Source organism: Polypterus senegalus, chromosome 4, assembly GCF_016835505.1.
Source record: "Polypterus senegalus isolate Bchr_013 chromosome 4, ASM1683550v1, whole genome shotgun sequence".
Taxonomy (NCBI): Eukaryota; Metazoa; Chordata; class Cladistia; order Polypteriformes; family Polypteridae; genus Polypterus; species Polypterus senegalus.
The window spans coordinates 181,402,886-181,422,549 of record NC_053157.1 but is presented as its reverse complement, the minus strand read 5'-3'; the positions used below and the strand labels follow the sequence as shown (position 1 = coordinate 181,422,549).

Sequence of the window (19,664 nt, the reverse complement as noted above, 5' to 3'; positions counted from 1 at the left end):
TGAAAGGTCATCAGTGGAGTCCCTCAGGGGTCAGTCATTGGACCATTACTTTTTTGATTTATATTAATAACACTGATTCTGGTATAGTTAGTACACTTGTGAAATTCGTTGATGACATTAAAAGCGAAGGGATTGCAGGGATTGCAGACAGTGGGGAAGACGATACATGATCTTCACGATCGAGACGAAAGAGAATGGCCACGGAGCGTCTCGTGGGGATATAGAACATGAGATTCTTGCAAGACACGCCCTACTTACAAGCAACATCAGAGCATGGCCAGCAAAAAAAATTAGTATAAAGGTACGTAGCACACACAGATACAGGGGTCTCAGTGCATATAAAGCGTGTAAAGGACAATACGTTATAAATGAAACGTCAACGACTAAAAGATCGCATTAGTGCAAACAAAGGGAAATTAATCATCAGAACCAGGTGTAATTGAAAAAATAGCAGGACAAAGCGAGGTCAGAAATAAAAGGCAAAGAGCAGAAAACAAAGTCTTTTTGCATTTGCGTCAATTAATGCACAAAACTTAGATTTACACAATAATGGACCATACGCTATGAGAATCTGTGGTCCCGCAACAGTTAAAGCAAAGACAAGTTTAACTGCAAAGAAAACACAATTCGGTCAGGTGTATATTTATGATCACGGAGAAGCTATTACAACGTGAGCAGCAGAGACACGAAGTGGCAAAAAGTACAGCAACTGTATAGGCTTTAAAATGATCAAAGGGCAGTGTGATAGCAGCTGCCCCCCACCTTCACAACGCGAGTAGTGTTATACATCCCGCAAGAAAGAGATTTAACTGGGGCCGGAAATAAAGGTCAATTATTGTTTTTACAACGTCACGCAAGACAAGGCAGTGAGCCATCATATAAAACAAGTCCACAGACATCTAACCTAGTAGTTGTTGGATTGCTTTTGGCAGACAAGCATCATGTGCTCCCATCTCTTAAAACAATGACAAGAGACAAGCAGATGATCTGACGGCATATCCTTAGCGTGTGTTTAGCCGCCACCCCCCTTTACAACGCAAGCAGCATTATACGTCTTGCGAGAAAGTCATATAACCAAGCACGGGGCCGGAAATAAAGGACAAGTATTGTTTTCACAAAAGTTTTTAAAGTAAAAGTAATTATAATGCATATGTAACAATTCCCATGAAAATAACAATCTCTTTAAATTATACATCCGGAAAACCAAACTCGAGAGTGAAGCGAGCAGGGGGCGAAGCCTCCTAGTAAAATAAAAAAAATAGTAAAAATAAATCACATCTTTACAAAATAAAGGAGCACCGCATGACTAAAAAGTCTCTCACAGGCTGCAAGACGCAGGATGTTTGTGTGTGGTCATGTGAATGCGTGGCTACATCTGATTGGTGAAACAGTCATGCAGTAGATCCACTGGCAACTTCTCTCTTGCAAAAATACAGTTTAATGTATAAATGGAAAAAAGTAATGAGTCGAGTGTTGCCCAATGTAGCGGAGTAAGAGTAGCATTTCTTCTTCACAAATGTACTCAAGTAAAAGTAAAAAGTATGGTGCAGTAAAACTACTCTTAGAAGTACAATTTTTTAAAAAAGTTACTCAAGTCAATGTAACGGAGTAAATGTAACTTGTAACTGCTTATGACTGAAGCCAGGAAACACTGTGGTAATAAGAAAGTTTACTAATCTAAAATTTTGAAAGTCCAGTCCATTCTCTAACTGGTTTAATAAAGGTTCATGGGGTCGGAGTTCTGAATGGATCATCAGCCTAAGAAAGTTTACAATCATGCATACTGTAGGTCTATCAATCAATTAAAACTTTTACACACGACTGACCAATCACAAGATTTCCCCCGTTATTCTTCATTAATCACATGATTAGTTGAGGTGGATCAACAATGTCTAGTAGTTTACTGTAAATGTGACCTCTGTAAAATGTCTTAGCTGCCTTAACTGTGAAGACTTGTGCCATTTATATAAATACACGACACAACTGTACCATGTGAAGATAATTTGTAAGAACTGTCAGATCATGCTGAATGATATCTCTCAGCACTGTAACTTATTTTTAGAAGTGTGCAACAACAACAACAACATATATTTATATAGCACATTTTCATACAAACAATGTAGCTCAAAGTGCTTTACAAGATGGAATATAAAGGAAGTTAATATACTGTAAATCATAAACAAACAAGATTAGGCAATAATATTATACAGTATGTGACAAAGGAAAAGGTAAGGTCGGGAAGCCAGGAGGACAGAAAAAACAAAACTTCACTTAGGCTGGAGAATAAAAACAAAATCTGCAGGAATTTGAAGGCTAAAATACCACCCAGCACCCACTGCAGTCTAATGCAACCCACTGAGGTGCTCACTTTCACAGAAATCCATCAGTGTTTGTGCGAGATATGGAAGCGACAGGGAACTGCTCTCTCATTGTCAATGTCAGCATTGGAAGACTTTGATTTGTAATGATGGGAGTGAAGTGTCACAGCAGGAGCACCAAGAGATGAAATAGTGGAATCAAATTACGACTGAGCAGAGAGATTCATGTTTGGCCATTCAACAACTAATGGCCCTTTTCAAGTCCTACCTTTTACCTGGCTTAGGTAGCAATGATTGTTGATTAATGTAGTTAGGGAAAAAAATAAAGTGTTATACCTTTGAAAATTAATTTGATGTATTACAACATTAAATTTGCAGGCCTAACACATACCCATACTCACACAAAGTCAGACTCAAAACACTAGTTCACTGTTAATAAATGGGTTTTATTTTTTAAAAATCCTGGGAGAGAAAGACTAGGTAGATGAGACATGATCTTCACGTGAAGATCACGGAAGACACTTAAAAGACCCGCGAGACGAAACAGTTTGGCCATGGAGCGTCTCGTGGGGTCCTTAAACATGAGACTTTGTGCCAAGAGATTGACCCAGGACCGTCTCGCGATGACATGGAACATGAGATTCCTGCAAGACATGCACTACTTACAACCAATATCAAATAAGACCATGGGCAGCAAAACATTCAGTCATGTAAAGGCTTTGAGCACACACAGATCCAGGGTTCTCAGCGCATATAAAGCGTGTAAGGACAATACGTTATAAATGAAACGTAGGCGACTAAGCGAAGAAGAAAGCAGCACAGAGAAAAGAGACTCAAAAGCGTTGGAGAGAAAAAATGCAAGGAGAGAAAAAAATGCAAACAAGAAGAATCTAGGTGCAAATTCAGAAAATAAGGAAAGTAATAATCAGCACGGAACAAGTGGAACTGAAAAAAAGCACGTCCAATCAGGATCAGAATTAAAAGACAAAGTAGAACTTCATAAAGACGTTCAAAAATGTTGGCACTATACACATGCAGAGCAGGATAGAGATTACGAAAGCAGTGGAATTTGAAACACTCAAATAAAAATAAAAAAATGATGGCGTGATACACATGTGGAGAAAGGTAAAGAATATGAAAGCAGTAAAATTCGAAAGTATTGTCATGTCCCAGCCAGGTAGAAACATTTTTTTTTTTTGAGTGACTGTTAGGTTCGATTGAGGGAGGGCAGAGTACAGCACGGAAGTCTGATACCGGGGTATTGATTGATGCGGTAAAGGGGGGGTCCCGGGATGGGAGGCGGGGTTGGAGAGGGTGCTAGAAGGTTGTGTTTGGGGTTACAAAGTCGGCGTTCTTTTTCTTGATTGTTCAAGTAAAACTTTTGTGAGACTTTGGTATGTCTGTCAGTTTTGTTTTTTTTACTTCTCTTTTTGAGCCGGACGCAGAGGTCGCTACAGTATCAAAAAAAGATGGTAAAGATCGCATTAGTACAAACAAAAGTAAATTACTCAAAAAAAGGAAAAATAATCATCACGGAATTAGGTGTAATTGAAAAAATTGCAGGACAAAGTGATGTCAGAAATAAAAGACAAAGAGTAGAAAACAAAGTAAAACATCATAAAGAAGTTAAAAAAACATAGGCGCAATGTGTGTGTGTGTGTGAGACTCCCGTGCGCCTGTGTGTGTGTGAGACTCTGTGTGTGACTCAAGCGCCGCCTGTGTGTGTGTGTCGTGACTCGTGCGTGCGTGCGTGCGTGACTCGCGTGCGCCTGTGTGTGTATCTGTCTCTCTCTCTCTCTGCACAGGGAATGCACAGGAAGAGACTGAACACGTGCTGTGTGGCCCTGCGCATGCACTTCACCAGAAGACACACGGACACTGGAAGCACACAAGGGTTTTTATTAAAGAGGATTACATAGACTTTGAAGTTTAAGTGATGAGAATTTCAAAAACAGAGTTTACCTCACATGCATTTATTGGTTACTTTGCAAAAAAAAATTATATGTATTAACTGCTGATGATGCAGATCGTTTTGTCTGTGCTATCCTGAATTATGGTACAAAGTCATTAAACACATGTCTCATTTAAAAGATTCAGTATGTTGGGACTCGAAAAATTACAAGTATTGTTTTTACAGAAGTTCTGAAATAAAAGTGAAACTAATGAAATAGCAACAGTTCAAAGAAAAAAAATCTTAAAAGTGTGTATCTGGAAAACAAAACATGGGGTTGGCGAGCGAAGCGAGCAGGGGGGGGCAAAGCCCCCTAGTTATATATAAAATTTCCCAGAAGGTGGTGGTGTTCTTTTGAGATTATTAGAGCACAGATGAGAATTAAAAGAAAACACAAAGGTGCAATATTTATAAAATGTAGAAATATAGATGTAATTGTGTGTAATATTGGTCAGTATAGAGGGGACTAAAATAACTATAATCACTATGAAAAAGATAGTCCAACGCAGTTATAGGATGACAGCCTTACTAAAAACATTACGCTGCAACTCTCTATGACTCTGCCATAGATATGGAAACATGATACCCCAGTGTGCGAGGAGAGTCCTGTACTGTAACTAAACATTCACTCTCTGACTGTAGAGACTGTTGAGATAACTGAAGTTCTTTTGAATGCTAACTTTAAGGAATGAAATGTTAAAAGCCAGGTGTGATATATTGGTGCCTAATGTTTGCCATTCAGATGACGTATTCCCTTTCCACAGCCACTGTTTACAATCACAACAAACACACATATAGAGAAACAGATAGAAAAAAAGAGAAAAACAAATATATACATTACAGGAAGCTTAACTAATAACTGTATATGAACTAAGGTGCATGAATACCAGCTTGGAATGTAAGAAAAATGCTCATATAATACATGTTTATCATGCGAGAGGAGACAACAGCTTAATTTTCCTATCATAAATTTGAAACAAATAATTCACCAATGAAAAAGCAGCATACACATTTTGTAAAGACTCGATGTTAGAGACCAAGAAGTCATATTGTGAGGTGTCTGCTTGGCTGTTTAAATGCATCTCATTTTCATCTCCTATATGCCTTTTTTTCTTGCCTTTCAGAAAATGCTAAACTTGCACAAATGCAATGTAATTTGCAACATTTAATTACATAGAGAGGAACAGCAAACTGTCTACAGTGAAGCACTTGGAAGCAGTGGGCACAAATAAAACACATTTTGCAAGGTGCCAGGCGGCGCCCAGGTGCCACACCAGGAAGTGCTGGGGGAAGACGACAGGGGACACCCGGACGGCTTCTGGGTGCGCAGCCGGCACTTCCGCCACACTGGGGTGTGGCTAAGACTGAGTGCCAGGAAGCAGCTGGAGCCCATCCGGGTTCCTATAAGAGGGGCCACCTCCCTCCAGTCATTGGCAGATGTCGGGTGGAAGTGGACAGAGCTGGAGAGAGGACTGGAGGCGGCCAGGAAAGAAAGGCACAGGAACTGTGAGCTTGGACTTTGGGGAATCGGTGCAGAAGGCACTGGGGGTTTGTGCACGTGTGTAAATAATTATTGTAAATAAACAGTGTGTGGTGATGAACAATATGATGTCCGTCTGTGTGTGTCCGGGCCAGCATTCACAACAGATAGAAAGTACTAACAAATGTATTAATATATTCTAAACCAAGCCACTGCAGAAAAAAAGTAAAAAAAAAAAACTATGGCAGACAAAAAGTTTCATACTTAATTCCAAGAATTCAGGAAGAAGTGGATTTCCTGAATGTTTGACATATTATAGCACAAAACAAAAAGGCCTTTTTAACATTTTTGCCTGTACTTAGATTTAACTTAGCATTTCTCATAATCAGCACACAAATGGCAGGTATCCAATGAATTGTTTACTACAGAAACAACAGGGGTCCTTGTGAACAAACTTTAACTCAGTTACACAAAGTATGTCTGGAGTAAGACCAGCCTAATTTACAGAATGTCAACAACCATTCTCTGAATATATACACACAGCTTTTAGTTTTCTTACAAGAAACAGATTTTAACTTGCTAAAACATAATAGAACAGTCCCCAAAATAGTTAATCCAGTTCAGGGTTGGTGGTGGAGATGCTGGAGGTTAGCTTAAATCTCCCTAAATATTGATCCAAGACACATGCAATGTCAGTTCCATGGGTTACTCCTATGACCACATCAGCATGCCAAGATTTGTTCAAATCTGTAGTGATGAGGTCCAAAAGTGTGATGATTAGACATGGAATTCCCATAGGGCATGTTAACAGGTAGCATATTTGAGCTGTCCTGTGGTTGCCTGGGAAGTCCACTGGGTAGATAGAAGGCATTCATCTACAACAGACTCATAACATGCTCAGCCCATTACTACTGAAACTCATACCATGGTAGACAGTCTGTAAAGGAGATGAAAGATAGGCTCTTAATATAATAATCCGACACGGTCACCACATTCTGTAAGTCCGGTAAGTGTACTGGAATGCTGTATACTGCCACATCTTTCAAGTCAATGAGACATACTGCATTACTAACGCTTGCCAAAGAATTTTAAGCCACACTAGCATTAATAGCACATGACATAACTGACTTAAACCAAAAGTCTCTTTTTAATTACTGTACGTGTTAAATCTTTATTTTGTATTGTCAAAATGCAAAATCGGGTGCAAGGAAGGGATATTTGCAAAACTCCTATCTCTGGTTGGTGTCACAGTCTTTATTCTTTGTTCACCAAATTATATAAACACATTACGCAGTTTGTGATTGTCAAATAATTATATGTACCTCTACTATTTTTTGGGTTTAATTCATCCAAATTTAATTAGATTTTATACCAAAAAAATAACAACCATACAAATATTTTCTGAAATCAGCCAAAGAAATTACACACAGTCCCAAAAACTATATTTTAGAGTATTAATGCCAGCTGGATTTAGGAATTTTTCAGAGAACAACATCCTTAATTCAAAGAAAAGGGGTCCAAATTCCTTTTTATATTAAAAATAAACAACAATGCCCAAAGTACCTAATTTTTATGCCCCATTTTGTTGTAATAATAATAAACAAAAGCTACAGTGGCCTCCTACAGACATTCTATCAGTAAGCTGCTCTTTCTCTACTGTTTCTTAACTGTGAATGTTATTAGGTGGAGATATTTACTTTCCTCACCTGCATCTATGGTGGCAATGGAAAAAATTCAGAGAAGACCACTTCCATCAGCTTTTAGGGGGCTTTTTCACCCAGATAGACCAATTTTGGATTGAATCTTACTGCACAGTGGTGCTCTTGTTAACCTGATCCAATAGACAGCAAACTTCTGATTATGATGAGCGATACAGCCAAGAAGTCTCCAAAAATGACCCCTATTAAACATGTGTGTATTGCATGTGCAGACAGCACACTATGCATCTTAAAAATAGACATAACCTGTTGCAAAGAAAAACCTTCCTGCACACACAGATCATACATAGGACTTCAAGGACATTAAACATGAACGATATGTTATCGCAGGTGCTGTGTGTCCGCTCATTTGTTCAGCTTTAAGACAACAGTGTAGAAGTCAATGTAAGCTAGAAAGAATTGATGACTATGTTCACAAAAATATGACGTGCAAATGGTTCACCGACAAAAGCGCGATAGACATATGTGCCCCGACAAAACCGCGATGGACAAATGAGCGTCGACAAATCCGCTAACTGGTTTTCGACAAATGCACGCCGACAAAATCACCACGACAAAAATCGAGAAAGTGGCCAAGAGAGTGGGATGCCCTTGCTGCACTTCTTCCTACATATGCAGGGCGTGATCTTAAGGACTATCTGCATGCCGTGCTGATGGCATGCCGCGTCTCATAATATTGACTTCTAAAATAAACATTATTATAAATGCTTTAAACTAGTAATTCATATTTAATGAAACTTTCGCGATTTTGTCGGGGCGCAAATGTCGGGTCACATGCAAAATATGCATCTGAAGTAAATGATGTGTCACATTCTGTTAAACTTCCACGCTTAAGACAGTTGATAATGAAGAGCCACAGTAATTGCAGATTTCAGTACTCAACACACCCAATTCAACAAATCTGCCTAACAACATCAGCAGAACAAATAAGGCTGCACAGCATCCACCTTCTGACTGCACGTCTAAACGAATACCTAAAAGAACTGATAATGCAAACATATCCACGGTGTTTAAACACATGGTGTATAAACGACAATGCTTATCTAGACTCTGTTCACTGACATATAGTGATACGTTAGTCAAAGTGGCAGAAAGATATCATAGCATACAGAAGCACATCTCAAACCCGTGCAGCCAGGTAGCTCTCTCTTCGGTGGCAGTTCTCATTAAAATGTACAAATTGTTCATTAAGCTTCAGTTTCCTGATCTTCTAAATGGGTAACAGCAATTTTAACTTTTTATTGTCTCTCACCATCAAGTCTTTTTTTGGTTTCTTTTGCTCTCTTCCCGAATCCCCAGCAGCGGTTTAAAATACACAGACTAGAGGAATAGAGGGAAGGTGTTTCAGAAAGAAGCCCTGTGAGTGTAGCCTTTGCAGCGCAGGATTTCACCGCTGTTCACTGCACACTTTTTAATGGGTTGTCCCCAAATGTGCCTTCATATTCAAGAGTCATGTCTGGCCCCGTGAGACTATGCATTTACTAAAGTACTCTCAACTATAAAATGAAAACATCAACCTCTTTAAATGATGGCTGGCTACCAATCTACCACTTTAGGCTCTCTGAGGAGCCACTCTTTCACTTTGACTTCTTAACTATACCAAAATCATTCATCTCTCATAGAGACCCATTTCATTAATTCATACTGTGTTTTTAAAAGTTCATTTAACTGATTAAGATGAGAACAGATGAAAAGCTGACTGCTTGACCAAATGATGCAAGATAATAAACTGCATTACTCAGGTTAACTAAAACCTAAACTGAAACAAGCCCTTCCCAAAATGCTCTCTTCTTTTAAAGGTGCAGGCCAGAGAATCTAAACACTTATGTATAAGCCAACTGCAGTTTTCAGTTGGAAAGAACAAAAGCTGAATCCAATCTGTGGCCAGTTGAACGGTGCATCAGTTGCATTTCCAGCAACTCTTACAGAACAGGATTTGTGTGAAAGATTTTAAAAACAAAGTGCCACTGGCTTTATACTACTCTTTCTAATATATAAATGGTACTTTTGTTCATTAAACACTTCAATTTCCAGAATACATGGCATTTTGAAAATGGCAATGAACAGTTCTAACTATTGTTCTGTTAAATGTTACTCCATTTTTCTAAGGATTTAAATAATATTGTCTCCCACGAATAACACATAACCCCCCAGTTTGCTTAATTTACAAATGCAAGAAATGTAATGCTGATTTAAAACGATTAACTAAAACATAATTTTTATTATACGGATGCTTAAATAGTGTGTTTGCTCCTGATGCCAAAGTGCCTCTTAAGACTAGGTTTTAAATAGCAGACTTCTGCACTATACATCTCTCAAATCTTGGAAGGAGATGAGACGTGATTGTCTCAGAGACACTTTCATGTCCCGCAAGAAGAGTCTTCGTGCCACGCGATGTAACCACGCATGGGGCTGGAAGCCCTGCGAGACAAGAGCTTATGCAAAAAGATCTGGAGAAGTCCTGCATGGTTATGTCAGACACATTTCTTGTAGAGCCCCCTATCCATCCATTATCCAACCCACTATATCCTAACTACAGGGTCACGGGGGTCTGCTGGAGCCAATCCCAGCCAACACACGGTGCAAGGCAGGAAACAAACCCCGGGCAGGGTGCCAGCCCACCGCAGGGCATGCACAAACACACACACACCCTCACACCAAGCACACACTAGGGACAATTTAGAACCGCCAATGTACCTAACCTGCATGTCTTTGGACTGCGGGAGGAAACCCACACAGACACAGGAAGACCACGCAAACTTCACACTGGGAGGACCTGGGTAGCACACCCAGGTCTCCTTACTGCGAGGCAGCAAGGCTACCCACTGCACCACCATGCCGCCCTGCTGCACCCAACACAGGTTAAATAAATAATAAATAAATAAAAAAAACTTCCTACATCATTAATTCACTTCAGGGCCCTGGGAGACTGGAGTCGATTCCTGAACTCTTATCAAGGTGTGACAGTCCATCGCCAGGCCATCTCACGCACATATCCACATTTGGACAAACCAGAATTGACAATTAAGTCAGCGCCAATGAGGCATTACTGTGGCAGTAAAGCCAGAGTAAAACCCCAGCAAAACTCCAGACAGACAGATTTGGACACCAACCCAGCATGGCGTCTGAAACCAAGATGCTAAGTGCACTCTGTACAGCAATTTTAACCCTTAACTACTCACGCTGGTGTATTTTGTACACCAATCTCAGTTATTTTTGTCCAACATCCTTTTACTTGAACCTACTGGCAGCATCCACCATTTATCCTCAGCTTGAATCACTACAAGTACAGTGTCGCAATGGTTTCTCGAGTGTGCCCCCAGCCGGTTTTATAACTGGATACACAGTTCCATATGGTGAATTTGGTACATGGTGCAGGTACATATGTATGTATGACAATGACGAGATGTTCTTCTTGCAATGACTTTGTCAACAAAGAACATTCAACAACTGAAGTGAAATGTGATTGATACATGTGTAAATCTACAGTGGATGAAAGCGTGACCGGTGACAAATTAGCACTGCAGAAGTAGATGGCATATATTTTCTGATAGTCCTAGACTTTGTCATACTATTCAGTAATATGGTATTCAATTACATTAAAAACATGTACAATTTAAAATTATTGCAATATTTTATATTACAACCTCACAGCGTGCATATAAATAGCCATTTTAACATTGCTGCATAAAGTACAATGCTCGAGTACTTCTAACATGAAAAATGGTGCGAGTAGTTAAGGGTGAAGCACGGAGTCTAAACTGTTTTACCTGCTCTTCCACTCATTCTGCAGCTTTCCCATCAAATAATACTAATTTTATTATGAAGAAAATAAAAAAACAAACCTGTAAAATGGCCTTACCTGTCACCTTATCCAACTATATCCAAATTACTTTATCTTGGTATATTATAAAATAACTAAGACTTAAGGCGAAGTAAAACTAGCATGTGCTGCATACAGTGCCCTCCAAAACATTTAGGACAACAACATTTTCCCCTGATTTACCCCTCTGCTCCACTGTTTAAAGCTGCAAATCAAACAGCTCAGACGTGATTAAAGTGCACAATGCAGACTTTCATTTAAGTGTATTTCCATACATTTCAGTCTCATCAAGTAAAAATTACAACACTTTATAAACTTTGTATAAACAGCACATTCAATCAGTGGGGGGACAGACATTTAAACAGGTAGTAGGTGCTGGGCTAGAAAGGAAGAAAAACAAAAGAACATTATCTACTTAGGCAACGGGATTAAGAGAAAGTTCAGAACAAATAAAGACACATTTAGGTTGTGGCCTAGTGGGAAACAGGCAGGTGAATGTATTTTAACTGCAAATCCATATGTTTAGAGAGCTTCAGTAGCTACTGAAGTTCCTTTAAACTTTCAGTCAGGTCCATAAGTATTTGGACAATGATACAATTTTCATAATTGTGGCTTTGTATGCCACTGCAATGGATTTGAAATAAAGCAATCATTATGTGAATTGAAGCTGAAGTGCAGACTATCAGCTTTTATTTTTCTCCATAGCCTCTCCACCCAATTCCCCCATTTCCAGGGGCTCAACAGTATTTGGACAATTGACAGACAAGCTTTTCCTTAGCCAGATGGGAGCAGTTCCCTCGTTATTTCATTAAATGTTAAACAGGTAAAAGGTTTGGAATTTGTATTTGGAAGCAGTCACTGTGAACTCTCACTATGAGCTCCAAAGAGGGGTCCATGCAAATAATAACAGGCCATCATTTGGCTGAGGAAACAAAACGGACCCTTTAGAGAGATAGCAGAAACCTTGAACCTTGCCCAGGTATCATGCAGACAGAGTGTATGGACATCTAAAGCGACAAGAGGGGAAACCTCATACCAAACAAGTAGATATAAGAACATTAGAACAATTTTGTAATGTTCAATTTTACAAATAAAAGTTCACATGAGCCAGGGCTAAAACTAACAGACTCATTCTCTGCTTTAACGACACAGAAATACACACAACATTTTAATACTTTACCATCAGTCTTCTATGGTTTATATTCCACGTAAATGTGGTGAAGGTTTTGCTTTTGGGATCCACTATAGAATCTTCAATAATGAATACTGATCGGGATAAATTAGAAGGAAAAATTTTCTCTGCCCATCGAGGCAAGCGATTGGTCTTAGTTAAAAGGCGCCTTGTAATAAGCTTGTTCTCAGGTGTCACCTCTCGATGAATGACATCTTCTGTAAGTACATGCTTACTGTAGAGGAAAATAAAAGTGATGGTGAATTTGCAGAACAGAGACCATTAATACAAAATCTTTTTCAAAAAGTTGCATGTGGAACTAATCAGTTTTGTAATTAAAATAAAGGACATTTCAAGAGTGCAAAGTAACAGGCAATTACATTAATGAACTAAAAGTGAAAAAACAAAAACCATGATCAGTCCCTTAACTTTAAAAAAATGCTTTAAACAGCATCATTATCAGCATGCTTCATCACAAGGTGTTTTATAATGTTACAGTATAAGTACAACAAATCATAGCAGCAATATGACAGTTTCAATTGTTATATTACAGTGCATCACCACAAGCTGCTTTAAAGATAAAAAAATATATAAAATTCATTTGTGAACCCAACCAAAATGTCATTGTGACTCTTTGCAAAGTCTGCCTTCACAGTTTATAGCATATTTTTCTGAATTCAAAAGTCCTTCTTTCCTGGTTCTATGAACATAAACAGATGTTCCAAATCGAAACTAAGTGAGCAACAGCTTACCAGTGCCCTCTGTATACTGTATTTAGATACCGATCAAGGCTATGCAGTGCTGAAGCATAAAATATAACAAAAAGACTGTTCTTAAAGAATTCTGTCAGTGAGTTAAAGGAGAGGGCACATGAGAACTACTTGATTCTGAATACAGAAAAAACAGAAATGTTAGTTATGGGAGGGAATGATGCTGACCGCAACAATTCTGTCACTCTTTACCACAGTTAATAAAAACATGTTTTGGATAGTTTAGTAATGTGTATTTTAAACAATGTGCTACTGTCAAAGACAATACGTACATTGAGTGCTGATTCTGTAAAACTAATGGTGATTTTATCTTAAAATGATGGAGAATTAAGGCCTTTTTTAAATATGCAGGATACTTAGAAATTATAATTCACGCTTTGATTTTCTAGTAGGATTGACTACTGCAATGCAGTGTTCACTGGCTGTTCTAATTGTTCTTTATACAGCTTCCAATTAATTTAAAATGCTGCTGCAAGAATTACTAAACAAAGCAGAAAATACGCATACATAACTCCAGTTCTTAAGTCCTTACACTGGCTTCCAGTTAAGCTTAAGGCAGATTTCAAAATCCTTCTTTTAATATATAAAGCCTTAAATGGCCAAGGTCTACTTAAGATACCAAGGATTAATAAAATAACAGTGGGAGGTCGACCTTTTAGTTACAGTGCACAGAAGCAGAGGGATGATCTGCCTGCTACTATACGAGCTGTCCCTTCAGTCTCAGCAATTAAATCACGGCTGAAGACTCACTACTTTAGTCTAGCATACCCTGACTAGAGCTGCTGATTAGCTGTGCATACTGCATTTGTTTGTTACTAATACAATATTTATAAACTGTTACTAAATCTCCTCTATCCAGTTTCTTTTTTCGTTATCTGGATAAGACACTTGGTGCCACTGGTGCTACTTGTATTTTAACTCAGAATTATTCACAGCACTCTGCGCCTGCACACAGCGAAGGGTGCTATAGAAAAAAATAATTGGTATTGTAATTTAAATACAACTAATTGTGAATATGCAATTTCATCATTGGTTCTGGTACAAATTTCATCATTGCACATGATTTGCAGTTTACTTATTTTCTTGATCATGTTATAGCCACTGAGAATGCTATTTGCAGTATCATGCATTTCCTGTAAGTTAAGTCATCCCTATTAAAAATTAAATGGCTCAGTGGTGTAGTGGTTACTGCTGCTGCATCAGATCCAGCATCCTAGGCTTAATTCCTGTACATTTGCTGTTCCAAGTAGTTTGCACATTCTTACCCTTTTATGTGGGTTTTTTCTCCAGGTACTCTGGTTTCCCACAGCAGTCCAAAGACGTGCACATTAGGTTAACTGGCAATTTTTAATTTGTCACACAATTCTCTCTTATGCACAGATACACGCTAAAATACAATGTTAAGGATGTTGTGAGCATACCTTACATTTGGATTATGTTTTAATGATTATTTAAGATTTTTTTTTTTTTTTAATTTTCATTTGTTAGAGGACAACCCACAAGAACATTTAATGAAAATACAAACTGTGAACACTGCAGAATTCAAACACATCATTTGAAGCTGTGCAGTAGCAGCACCATCCTCTGCATAGTCACGTTTTCACTGTACAGCACGAGGCTGGCAAACACATAAAACAGCACTTCATTGAATGCTTTTTCTTTTCTGCACTAGAACTTTCCACTTCTTTAAAATAGAGATATCTTATCTTGATAAAGTCAAGACGGAGGTAAAGAATTTAGGGGTAATTATTGACTCTGACCTGAATTTTAAATCACATATTAATCAGACCACTAGGACAGCATTTTTTCACTTAAGAAACATAGCTAAAGTTAGACCACTAACATTGCAAGATGCTGAGAAATTACTTCACGCTTTTGTTTTCAGTCGACTAGATTACTGTAACGCACTCCTCTCAGGACTACCCAAAAAAGACATAAATCGATTGCAACTAGTGCAGAATGCAGCTGCTAGAATCCTAACTAGGAAAAGAAAATTTGAGCACATCTCTCCAGTTTTGATGTCACTACATTGGATACCTGTATCATTTAGAATTGACTTTAAAATCCTGCTTATGGTTTACAAAGCCTTAAATAATCTCGCTCCATCTTATATATCGGAGTCTCTGACACCTTACATTCCAAATCGTAACCTTAGATCTTCAAATGTGAGTCCGCTTAGAATTCCAAAAGCTAAACTTAAAAGAAGTGGTGAAGCGGCCTTCTGCTGTTATGCACCTAAAATCTAGAATAGCTTCCCACTAGGAATTCGCCAGGCTACTAGAGTGGAACACTTTAAAAAACTGCTGAAAACACATTACTTTAACATGGCTTTCTTATAGCTTCATCTTAGTTTAATCCTGATGGTATATTCAATTAATTATCATTACTATTTATGGTGGCTCCAAAATCTGTATTAACCCCTACTCTCTCTTCTGTTCTTTTTCTGGTTTTCTGTGGTGGCGATCTGCGCCGCCACCACGTAATCAAAGCACCATGATGTCCCTGCATTGATGGATTAAAGGCCAGAAGTCCACATGACTATCATCATCAAGTTCTTCCATGAGAACCCTGAATACAATGAGGACTGATTGAGGTCAATTATTTTAGGTAGGATGTCTACATAGGGCTGGACGGTCTCATGGCCTAGAACCCTGCAGATTTTATTTTTTTCTCCAGCTGTCTGGAGTTTTGTTTTTTTTTTTCTGTCCTTCCTGGCCATCGGACTTTACTCTTATTCGATGTTATTTAGTGTTCCCTAATTTTAAATTCTTATTTATTTTGTCTTTTTTCTCTTTCTTCATCATGTGAAGCACTTTAAGCTGCATTATTTGTATGAAAATGTGCTATAGAAATAAAGGTTGTTGTTATATATTCTTCTGTTGGCATGTTTTTGAGAAAGTGGGAGCAGCATACAGTAAATATGGTTTTTATGGTTGCTTTTTTGAAATTTTGCATATTCTTCTTCCAGAAGCATACCTGGTTAATGGTTACTTTTTGTTTTTTCAAATACTTGTGGCAAACTCTAACAGAGCAAAGAATGCTGAAACCTTTGTAGGTTACTGCTGGCTGCACCACCAGTCCTTGACTGGTAAAAGGGTTTAATGGTTTTTACTCCGCTTCTTTAGTAGTAAGTGAACCTAATAAAAGAGAGGTTGGGAGCATGCAATGATAGCGTGTTGTCGCACCCACCACACGATGAACCACCTCGATTGGGACCTAAATGCAGCAGAAATGGTAATCATTTTTCCCTTGTTTCTTATTTTAGATGCTAAATTTCAGATTATATGGTAAGCATTTCTAATCCAAAATGACTAGGACCAGAAGTATTTCAAATTTCAGATATTTTCGGTTTTTGAAAAATTTACATATGTTGCATATTTACATTTTCAAAAAACACCCGCTCTCAATTCCTCCAGTCTGTGCATTTTAAACCGCTGGGTAATTCTGTCATTTTCACTATCGATTCACTATATGACATAACAACAGCAAATAGTTTAGATAAGCAGTTGTGGCCTAGGTATATACTGTGTGTTAAAGCACCACAGCTTTAATTTGCCATAGCATCTTTGCAGTAATGTTAACTTCCTTTGTGTGCAGTCAGAAAGTGGATTCTGTGTAGTCTTGTCCATGCTTCTACTGGTGTCAATAGGCGCATTTACTGATTGGGGTGTTTTAAGTACTAAAACAGCAGTCTGTTTCACCTTCTTTTGATGGGGTAATTTCTTATATGAATTTTCCCTTGGAATTAATAAAGTATGTATCTATCTATCTATCTATCCATTGTTTACTTCAAATGCATATTTTACAATTCATATTTTCATAAATGTAGCTGCCAGTTTTTTTAGTCTTACATTGACTCCTGCTCAATTGTCGTAAATGAACAACAGCAGTTTCAGTTTCAGATTTTGGGATTTTGTATTAGGAATGCTCAGCCTATACTTGGAATTAAATATATTTTGCCAAAATCTCTTTAAAATAACCCAAGTAATAATATGTATTTTTTTTTTGGATAGCTTATATAAGAATCTAAAGCTTACCATTCTAGTTTCACATGTGTGAAACATATGTTTCTGTTTGGTTCTGTAAATGGGCAGCTCCCTTTCGGTTTCATATTTACATCCGTGACTCAGGCTTTATCAAATACATGAAATGAATTGCAAATCATTTACAAAGAATATAATGGTGGAATGAATGGCAGGACTATTCCAACTACCATGGCTGCTTTAGCTTTGTTAGAAGACAAAGCAAATGAAAGAATTAGAAGAGAGTGCGTATGTACAGGTCATATGGACTTAGATAAATTGTTAACTTCATTTATATAATGTATTCTGTTAATACTTAAACATGTGGGGCCATGGAGGCGTGGTGGAAGCACTGCAGCTTCACAGTAAGGGGGTGAAGTCCCCTGCCTGGAGTTTGTATGTTTGAGCATGAGGTAGGAACAATCCCTGGACGGGGCATCAGCTCATCGCAAGGTGAATATGAGCATACATATACACTAGTAGTGTCAATTTAGCATCACCAGTGGCTGCAGCTAAAAGAGACAAAGAATTGTGGGAAGTTGAGGTGTAATGCCCCGCCCACTGGCCATCAGTATTTGCATGTTGAGAACTCAAAAATGAAAATGCAATGAGCAGCAGGTGGTTTTACTTTTCATTATTAACTGTTTATTTTTAATTTTTGCAACATTCTTGCATGTAGACTTTGAAAATGAAATTGCAGAAGAGAGACTGCATTTCCCACTAAAAGAATCACCAAAAGTAAATCACTAAACCGAAAATGTAGCAAAACTTCCAACAGTACTTAATTTTTGCAACATTCTTGCATGTAGACTTTGAAAATGAAATTGCAGAAGAGAGACTGCATTTCCCACTAAAAGAATCATCAAAAGTAAATCACTAAACCGAAAATGTAGCAAAACTTCCAACAGTACTTTGTTTTAATGGCCCCTAACTCACACTAGTAATTGGCATTTGTTCTTTAACCTTTGATTCACACTCAGATGCTGCTGTGCACCGTACTTACATAGTTAAAACATGATGACACGGTAATCACATGAATTCTGTGTCATGAGACTAGCAAGCAGGCATGGCAATCTTTTAACTGCATGGTGAAGTCTATACAAAAATGGATACCAAATGGCAGTACCCATGAACAACAAAATTTCATTGACAGGGAAATTGCCTAATACACATAATAAATAAATAATGATAACTACTTACTGTAAAAGTAATACACATCTTCAAAAATGCCAAATTCACAAAAAAATTAAATTATTTCAAATATTTAAAAATAAAGATTCACACCTTACAATTCAGGGGCCTCATGTATGATGCCTTACATAGAATTCACACTAAAATATACTGTATGGACAAAACTAGAAATGAATGAAAATGAAATTGCAAAAAGAGAGTGAGGGAGCTGTGCCCTCATTTTTTAAACATGCTGCGGTATGTCCCTGTTTAAAAAAGGCAGAATTAAATCCTGGAGTTTTAGACAATTTTCGCCCAATTTCCCAATTGCCATTTCTGGCTAAAATATTAGTTAAGAATTATTTATAATCAATTGGTTGATCACCTTAACTCCAATTATTTATTTGAGATCTACCTATCTGGCTTTAAACGTTATCATGGTATTGAGACGGCCCTCCTTAAAGTATTCAATGACATCTCTATTATTATTGACTCAGGTGAGGCTGCAGTCCTTGTCCTCCTGGACCTGTCCGCTGCCTTTGACACTATTGACTATGAGATATTGCTGTTGTGGCTTGAACATCTTGTTGGGCTTAAAGGGGCTGCTCTTAACTGGTTCAGGTCATATCTAACTGGTAGACACTTTTCAGTGACTTTAAATTCCTCTTTTTCATCTACTGCTCCTCTTAAATGTGGTGTTCCTCTGGGATCCATTTTGGGTCCTATTTTGTTCTATATATACGTTCACCCTATTGGAGCTATTTTAGGAAATTTAAAATTTCTTTTCACTGCTATGTTGATGATACACAGGTTTATATTCCTGTCTGCAACTTTGCAATAGATCAACTGCACAACTGTCTTTCTGAACTAAGATCCTGGATGGCTAATAATTTTCTTGATCTGAATCAAAATAAAACTGAGGCACTTATAGTGGGTCCATCAGCTAAAGCCCAAATTGGTCTTGGACTTCTCCGCTCTTTCTCTGTCTTTTGCAAACCTCAAGTCCGCAATCTTGGTATTATCTTTGACAGTAACCTTTCTTTTGAGAAACAGGTTAATTCTGTAGTCAAATGTTGCTTTTTCCAGCTTCGTCTATTAGGTAAGATCAAGCCTTTTTAATCTTCTAGGGATCTTGAGAAAGCTACTCATGCTTTTATCTTTTCTCGTCTTGATTACTGCAACTCACCGTATTCTGGGATTAGCAAATCCCTGATACACAGGTTACAGTCGGTCCAGAATGC

General features: G+C 38.0%; 1 protein-coding gene across 3 annotated transcripts in view; it reads right to left on the bottom strand.

Annotated features, from left to right (window-relative positions):
• Window positions 1-19,664, bottom strand: part of prelid1a (PRELI domain containing 1a) — an 87,582-nt gene that overhangs the window by 52,738 nt on the left and 15,180 nt on the right. For all 3 annotated transcript variants that reach the window (XM_039751726.1, XM_039751728.1, XM_039751727.1), the window contains exon 3: window positions 12,471-12,696. In XM_039751726.1, coding sequence (XP_039607660.1) covers window positions 12,471-12,696 — 226 coding nt within the window. The remainder of the gene's footprint in view (window positions 1-12,470; window positions 12,697-19,664) is intronic.